At 45.7% G+C, this 8,638-nt stretch overlaps 2 protein-coding genes across 2 annotated transcripts; one reads left to right on the forward strand and one right to left on the reverse strand.

Annotated features, from left to right (window-relative positions):
• The first annotated feature begins 3,074 nt into the window (after positions 1-3,074).
• On the forward strand, positions 3,075-4,478 carry LOC119361576 (protein NEN4-like). Its single transcript, XM_037627034.1, has one exon. It carries the CDS (start codon positions 3,302-3,304, stop codon positions 4,226-4,228), a length of 927 nt encoding a protein of 308 aa, XP_037482931.1. The 5' UTR covers positions 3,075-3,301; the 3' UTR covers positions 4,229-4,478.
• A 1,114-nt stretch (positions 4,479-5,592) lies between these two features.
• Positions 5,593-8,300, reverse strand: LOC119357628. Its single transcript, XM_037624513.1, has 4 exons — positions 8,062-8,300; positions 7,219-7,511; positions 6,424-6,484; positions 5,593-6,327 (listed from the first exon to the last, which is right to left on the reverse strand). The coding sequence occupies exons 2-4, from the start codon at positions 7,476-7,478 to the stop codon at positions 6,055-6,057; spliced, it is 594 nt and encodes a 197-aa protein (XP_037480410.1). The 5' UTR covers positions 7,479-7,511; positions 8,062-8,300; the 3' UTR covers positions 5,593-6,054.
• Between the last annotated feature and the right edge of the window lie 338 nt (positions 8,301-8,638).

Consider the following 8,638-nt stretch of genomic DNA (forward strand, 5'->3'; position numbering starts at 1 on the left):
TTAAAAAAATGTGGGCACATGCCAATAAAAGAGGATATGCTGGTTTGGCTCTAATTAAAAAAATGTTGGCAAGTGAGCGTCGAAATAATTAAAGAGAATAAACCCTGGCAAAGTAGGGACTACCTGGTTACGTGCTTATTATACCAAAGAAACGGGATTTCCTGCAATTAGTACTTCATTCGGTTACACCATCATAGGAGAGAGTAGTCGAAGCAAAAGCAACTATGCCACGAAGTTCGCCGTGCTGCACAAAATGGGGAGGCAACCGCAACCTAGACATGGAGGTAGACTCGGAGAAAAAAAGGCAGAAGTTGGGTGGTGGCCACCACTCCACCAACCCCATCACTATTAAAAACTCGTGGGCCAAACATGATCTCGAGAACATCGTCAGGAGACCTTTTGATGGACACATCAATTATCTCTCCTGATACTTCTCGTAAAAAATATCTCCCTAGTTCCAACGCACGGGCATATGTGCTAGTGATTGAACATTTTAGTAAAATGAACATTACCTTGCAAACATTTTTAAACACACGTTGAACATTTTTCAAAAATGTCATAAACATTACTTTAAAACGTGTGAATAGTTTCTTAAGTGTTTACCAACATTTTTCTCAATGACAAAAAGATTTTATTTACATGTTATAAATATTTTATAAAAAGTTGAATAATGCTATAGATTTCCTGCACATTTTCGAAAATTGCATGAACATATTTAAATGTACAAAAAATTAAATTTCATAAAGAGAAAAAATGAATGGTATGGATACTCTTTAAAATTAGGTAATTTTTTTTACATTTTCATGAACAGTTTTAAGAAATGTCATGAACATGTATTAAACAATTGAACCTTTTTTAAGACACAAACATATTATTACAGGCGTGAACATTTTTTCAAAATTGTGTTAATAATTGCTTACATTTCATGGACATTTCTTTAATACACGTTTAAATTTTCTGGAAAAATTATTTAAAGTAATTTTTTAATATAGTTTTTTGATATTTCAATATATAAACAAAATAAAAAAAATCAAAAAAAGCAAAAGAAATTAACAATTACCAGGTCACCCACTGTAGACCCTCATTTAGGCGAGGCGAATGCCTATGTCTTAATAAGGCGAGGCGCCATCCATATCTCGCTTGGAACGAGAAGTACACACGCCTTAAATATATACATTTAAAGTATTTGTATTTTAAATATTTAATAAATATATTTTTATGTATTGAAATGTTTATCAGGTATTCAAGAAATATTTATCGGGTATTAAAATGGTTTATTCTGTTCGAAAAATAGGATAACGTTGATATCTATTTTTAGTAATAAAAAATAATAAGATGCAGAGATACAAAACTAATAAAGATAGAATAAGATTTAAAATAGAGCAAGTGGAAAAGGTTATAAATCGAAGAAAGTTTTCTACCCAAAAAAGGGTTTTTTTTGTTCTGACAAACTTGAAAAACCATTGCGAACTGATAAAAAAATGCTTTTCAAAAAATCTTTATGTACTGTTCATTTTTCTGAAAGAAGTAGAAAAAAGAATTGGACAAAAGAAAAGCAGGAATAAGGGAACCGGAAGGAATAGCAAAAACCGGACAAAATCCCGGTTCCTATAAAAAAACTGCAATAAAAAGCAATGTAAGATGCACAAAATAATCGATGAAGAAAACCAAACAGTATTGCGCTAGCCCGTGTTTGGTGCGGTTGTAGGCGAACATGACTTCAGACTCGCACTAGGCCAGATAAGAAGGACCTTGATAAGTTCCACACTTCTGGCATAAACACATGGCAACTCCGAACATTTTATTTGACAAGTTTAATGACACAAGGATGGCAACTTTAGTCGTCAAGCACGACAACTTTTCTTTGGGTTGGCAAGTTTTAGGATTTTTTTTTCCTTTTCGGATGACAACTTAGTTGTAAGAAACGTCAGTACCGGGGTGCTTTGTGCCACATGTGTGGTATTTATCATTTAGAAAAAAGAAACCAGACATAGCCTTTCCGCTTCTTGTCCACCTCAGCGACAGTGGATTGGTTGGTTCCATTGAATCCTTTGCAAATATGATTGAACTCTAGATATGAAGGCGAAACCGACGTCAGATTGATGTGAAAGGTTAGTATTTGCGCACATGTGATTAACAAGCTAGAGGGGAATTTGAAACAAAAGATTGCAAGCGTCCAAGAAGAAGAAGAAGAAGAAGAAGAAGAAGAAGAAACATCTATCCGTGTAAAGTGTAACAAAGGGAGCAGTACGTATGTGGAATATTCTTGTCATTGTATTTGAATTTTCTTAGCCATCCAAGATTAGAATAAATAATTGCTAACTAGTAGGTGTGCGCGTGCGTAGAATGGTGACCCCCACACGGACGCAAAGGGGAGACAACACACCTAAGGCTAGGTTGCACCTAGCTTCACACCACTGCATATTGCCTGCACGGAAAACTCAAGGCCAGCAACAAGGCTGCTTGATCGTGGGACCATGAAAAGCATTTCCATAACACATTTCTCTGTTACCTCTCGAGCATACGTGTAGCACACACCAAGGTTTACAATGTCTGCAACATGCAAATTGCGGGCCTTATCGACCAATTTCAGATATATTTATTTATTTGGATTTTCAAAATTCTCTAAATTTAAGTCTTGCTGTAATTTGGCCGAATAATTCAAGGGTAAATATATTCCGGCGCCCACCGACGAATCTACTGGAATTTGGTCAAAATTTCGGTCGATGTCTGTTTACGTACAGTTCATACGGACGGACGGACAAACACAAAAGAAGAATTGGTCCATGTGATGGGAAGAAGAAAAGAGAAAACGAAATGGGCTCTTGCATTGGTAGTAACTTAGCAAGGTGGATAATGTTGTTGCATGCTTGTGAAACTTGGAATCCTTTTTGAAAATCAACATGAGAGAGCTGGTTGAGATGTTGAGGTAAGTAACTAACTTACTTGCATGCCCTACCTTCCTTTTTGAGCAAGCCGCTAGCTTTGCTTCCACTGTTGGAAGTCCCCAAGCACAAAACTCAGGCACCGTCCACCCCAAGCAACCCCTCTCCTCTCCAAGAAATATTCTTCCTCTTCTTCTTCTTCTTCTTCTTCTTCCCTCTCAGCTCGTCTCTCTAGCTTAGCATGCATGCGTGCTCCCGCCATTTGATCGTCAAAGCTTATATATACACGGTACACCAGGCTCCTCCGACAAGACAAGATCATCCCTTCTCCCATCCTTGCCCTCCTCCATTGATCCATTCCTTCAAGCAAGAAACAAACAAACAAACAGAGCTCCACCGCCGAGAAACCTCCACCAATGGCGACCACCAAGAAGAGGGAGATGGTGTTCTTCGACGTGGAGGCGGCGCAGTCCCCGTCGCCGCCCGGCGAGTGCCGCCTGCTGGAGTTCGCTGCCACCCTCGTCTGCCCGCGCCGCCTCGTCGAGGTCTCCAGCTACTCCACCCTCATCCGTCCCGACGACGTCGCCAACGACGGCAGTGTCCACCTCCCCTCCTCGGCCCCCTCGTTCGAGGACGTCTTCCAGGACATCTTCGAGCTGCTGGACGGCCGCGTGTGGGCGGGCCACGGCATCCGGCGCTCGGGCTGCCTGCGGGTGCGCGAGGCCTTCGCCGCCTTCGGCCTGCCCGCGCCGGAGCCCGTGGGCGTCGTCGACTCGCTCGACGTGCTCCTCGCGCAGGGCAGCTTCGGGCGGGCCGTCGCCGGGGACGACGGTCAGGACGATGAGGCGGCGTCGGCGGCCCTGGCGGAGCACTTCGGGATCGGCGCGCGGCGGGCGCGGGGGCTCCGGTGCCTGGACGGCGCCCGCGTGAGCCTCGAGGTGCTCAAGCACTGCGCCGGCGTGCTGCTGCTCGAGTCCAGCCTCCGCGGCGACGTGCCCGCCGGCGCCAGCCGCAGGAGCACGCCCGCGGCGACGCCCACGCCTAGCAGCAGCAACACGTTGGAGAAGGCGTTTGCCCGCGCGTCGGCCAAGACGACGACGCCGGCGAAGGCGGCCACCGCTCCTACTCCTCCGTCTCCTGCTGCTGCTTCTCCGGCGGCTGTTCAGAAGGTGAGTACGAGCACGGGGAAGAGGGACAGCACGGGGAAGGTGGTGGTGGTGGTGAAGAAGGGAGCGACAGCGGCAACTGTGACGACAACGACGGCTACCGGAGGTCGCCGGGTGCGGCCGCCGGCGCCGCCGTTCAGCATGATCCTCAGGCACTCGAGGGCCGTCATCAGATGAGATGATGATGATACAACCAATCATCTCATCTCACCACTGATTATTGCACAGCTTAATTGTAGTTCTGATCCATTAATTTATTCACATTTGCATTCCTTCATTCATTTGTAAATTGTACACACTTGTAAATTGGCTAGGCTGTGTTCATAGTTATCCTTAACTCAGGTTTAGTTTGACAGCAATGATTGTTGTAACCATCACCATCATCATCATGTTGTAAAAAGACAGTCCATTTCATTTTATTTGTAAATAAATGATGCATTTCATTTCATTTGCCTCAATCTATGAATAGCAATTCATCATTCATCTCTGGGTTTCTTGTTTCTGTTCTGTCTGAGTGGTTAGATCAGGCTATTCACATGGATTGTATCTAGAGTATTTTATCCCCTTTGATTCCTACCATAAGAATCGAGCCTAGAAAAAACAAGAAGCAAGAACAAGAACACGAATCTGAGGCAATTGTTATTGTAACCATCATCATCAAGATGTTCTTCTCCCTCAATTGGAGCATCACCAATTTGCTAATACTGTATTATTATTACAAGATGAGATGTAACCAGTTGTTGTACAGGAGTAACAAGAATAGCAATTCATCATTCAATTATTGGTTATGTTTTGTTAGGCTATTCATATGGATAGTATCTCTTGATGATTCCTTCCTGGAGGTAGTTTTGTTTATTTGATGGTGATTCCTAGGACAAGAAAATATTGAACAGAGACAAAACAAAAAGCAAGAACAAGAACAAACGTCTGTCTCATCTTTGTCCATCACCATCGGCATCAGATTCATCCACACCAACTAGAATTGAGCAGCATCCCATCAACATCCAAAGGAAAGACAACAAGAATTCTTCATCTCATCTCACCCTTGCTTGGGACCAAACAAAACAACACTCCATATACATATATAAAGTTTCATTTCACTACACATCAGCATCAGCTTTGCAACAAACACCCTCCAAAGGGCAACAAGAATTGATAGTCTCTTGGCCAACAACACTTTGATTTCAAAAGGATACTAACAAGGCCAGACAAAGTACAATTCAAGGGCAACACAAGATTGTCCATCTTTTGGCCCACAACACCTCATTTGCTACAATAAGAGGTTAACCAAAGCCAGACAAGGTACAATTCATGTTACAGCAGTATTGTGCATACAGATTGGACCAAGTTCATCTAAAAATAAGGGTCAGTGAAAATTACATCGAGCCAAGAAGTGTGCACACAAAAGCCCCACCACAGGCTGCAAACACAAAATGAACCAGGGCGGCTGATGCTGCCTAAGAACTGTGTAAAGAAAACTATATGATGACAGCTGAATGTCAACATCAAAATTCACAGATAGATGCTATGATAATACCACAGGAACAAAGAGGATTTAATATAATAATATAATAGTTTCTTAATTATGCATCTGAATGCAGGGCAGACGGTATTTACAGACTCTGAACACACCATGGACTGGGACACTTGCTAGACTCTGAACACACCCATGGACTGGGGACACTTGCTAGACACAAGACACACACACATTACACAAGATGTAGATACAGGACACAACGGACGGGAGACCTCGCCTATGTACATAACCGAAAGCTCTCTGCGATTGCGCAGTTTCAAAAGCAACAACCAGGCGGGCGACGATGAGGACTCAACTCAACTCAACTAGATAAACTCTGACTCGAATAGGTACTACTAGCTTAGCTTAGGATTAAAGGGACTAGCTGTATCTCGGGGGCGGAAAATTTACATGTTGGGGGGGTGGGGTGCGGGTGCAAAATGGCGCTAATGGTCAATGGTGAATTGGTGGTATGGCGAAAATGCTCTCAGGCAAAGGTGACTGCACAATGGTTCTCTTTGTTCCCGCAGGCAAAGCCTTCAATCCTCACTTTCGGGCTACTACTCGCCCCGCAAGACGGAGAGCCTACTTCAGCTCTTCCACCAAGCATCTTGCTGAATGGGCTCCCTAGAGGAGAAAAACAGGGGGTATTCCTACCAAACTGCGGATCATTCACAATGGGGTTGTTAGTGCGGACGGGAGGCGAGCCACAGAAAAAGCCCGCCTGGCCGTTGGAATCGGTATCAACATCAGGGTCATTCTGAAAGGCAAGATACAAACAATCTCGTATCAGATATCAATGATGTGGTGCTGTATATGATAAACAGGAACTGGCGATTTAAAGCACCAAGGTTACCTTGCTGAGGATGAGATCAAGGATATCAGAGGCGGAGTCTGTTCTATACACCGGTAGCGTCCTGCAAAAATCAAAGCAACATAGGTCAGACTCGCTTAATTTGTCGCTACTGAACTTTTGTAACGGTACCCAGACGGTTATGAAATGTGCCGTGCAAATGGTATATAACTCTAAATTATGTCCCCTGCCTACTTTGTCGGGACATACAACCGTATGCTGTTTGCATACTATGCCGTTGCGTGCTTATGCTTCTAGTTAAGCATTTAGTGTTGTCTCATGAAAGAAGCTATCGACCGTTATAGCCTTATATGTCAAGTCTGTTCTACTTCACTAATTTTTGTTGGTTCAATTGAGGCATGGTGTGCTCGCAAGATGCAAACCCTAAACCAACTTTGTTGCCTACTTTGTCATCGTACGTGCACGCTTTGCTGTCTGCAGGTTCTGATAACGTGTGCATGCTTCGCTGCCTTCCTAGCTTCTGGTAAGGTATAGTTAGTGATGTCCCATGTAATAATCTCTCGACCGTTATAAGCACCCTACATCATGTTTCTTTTCCCTCCAAAAAAAATCCTAGCTACCTTGCATGCTTATGCCTACTTGCTGCTGCACAAGATTAATAATAGAGTGTACGCCTTATTACACAATCATGATTCTAACAAGATCATATGCAGCCTCGTAGCTGACTACGCTAATACCACATATCAATCAGCAATTCAAGTTAAATTAACTAAACACACAACAACATGTATGCAAGCAACTGGATGATGATGATGATGAGAGAGTTACCACACCCACCCGTTGTTAGGCCTGGAGGTGGCCCTGCCGAAAGGCTCGACGGGGTGTGGAGGACGGGCCGGGCGTCGCGGCAGCGGGCATATGACCTCGATGCGGGCCGGCTGTGCCGCCACGGCCACGTCCATCTGCCAGAACCTCGACCTTCGGTCAGGCGCCGCCACCATCAGGGGCTCTCCCCAGGGGCAGAGCTGCTGTTGCTGCTGCTGCTGGGTGGGCGTGGCCCCTCCGCCCGCGCTGAGCCTCATGGTGTAGTGCTCCATGCCTGCCTCCTTGCGACGTTCGGCCTCCTGCAACTGCAAGAAGAAGAAGAAACAGAGTAGTTGATCAAGACGCAGGAAATTTGTCTGTTGTTGGCAGCGGTAGATTGCGCTGCGTGTAGAAGAGTAGTTGATCCGCAGGTGAAATCACGCACGCGTGCATAAAATAAGGCGCGGATTCTTGCGCTGCGGATAAAATTATTTTCTTGGTCAACATGCATACATGGAGGAGGAAATCTTGCACATGGTGGCGGTGGTGGGGAAAGTGGTATTTTAATTTACTAATTTTTTTGGATACAAGTGTGAGCGGATCTGCTGTTGGTGCGGGGGAAGCGTTAGGTGGGATTCTTGGGAAATCCGGGAGGGGAACCCTCAGATCCGCCCCCGCTCGCGCCAGAAATCGGCGGAGCGGGGAGCCGAGGACAATGGAGGGCCGACAGGAAAAATCCACGCAGCGGAGAAATCGAAGAAGGTGGGAGGGTGGGAGGGGGGACATGAAGGAGCATGGAGAGAAGAAGAAGGGAACACTGAAATTTGAAAATCCAAGAGCGGCATGGATAGATCCGGTTCAGAGAGAGGCGCTCACCGGGAAGGCGCTAGCAGATCCGCCCCTGGACGCTCCTCCTTCTCCTCGTCGTCGGCGTCGTACGGTCTTCTTGTTCCAGGCCGAAAGAAACCCTACCTACCTACCTACCTACCTAGCAGCAGCACCTCCTCGCCATGGCCCTGCCGCCGCTGCACATGTATTACCAAGGTGTGGGTCGGGTCGGGTCGGGGCGGAGTGAAGGGGGTGAGGGGAGGGAGGGAGGGGGTCTGGCTGGCTGTTCCGGCCTTGCGACGGCCACACGCCCCGCGGCCCCTTCTTATCGCGGCGGGAGCGGCCTACACCGGATGACACGTCACCCTCTTCCTGCCTGCGGTTTCTCTCTTTCCGCCCCCTCCCCCTCCCCCGCGCCCGCCCAAAGTATACGCGATTAATACCAGCAAGCAATCCTGTACAATCAATGCACTCCACCATACAAATACTACTCACAGATGCATATACATATACAAACTTCATCACTCCATTAACAATTCCACTTTCGGCAGGCGGTAAATACTCCACCATCAAATCAAATCAAATCATTTATACACATACACACACACACATTGATCCTCCACCA

Source organism: Triticum dicoccoides, chromosome 1A, assembly GCF_002162155.2.
Source record: "Triticum dicoccoides isolate Atlit2015 ecotype Zavitan chromosome 1A, WEW_v2.0, whole genome shotgun sequence".
Lineage (NCBI taxonomy): Eukaryota > Viridiplantae > Streptophyta > Magnoliopsida > Poales > Poaceae > Triticum > Triticum dicoccoides.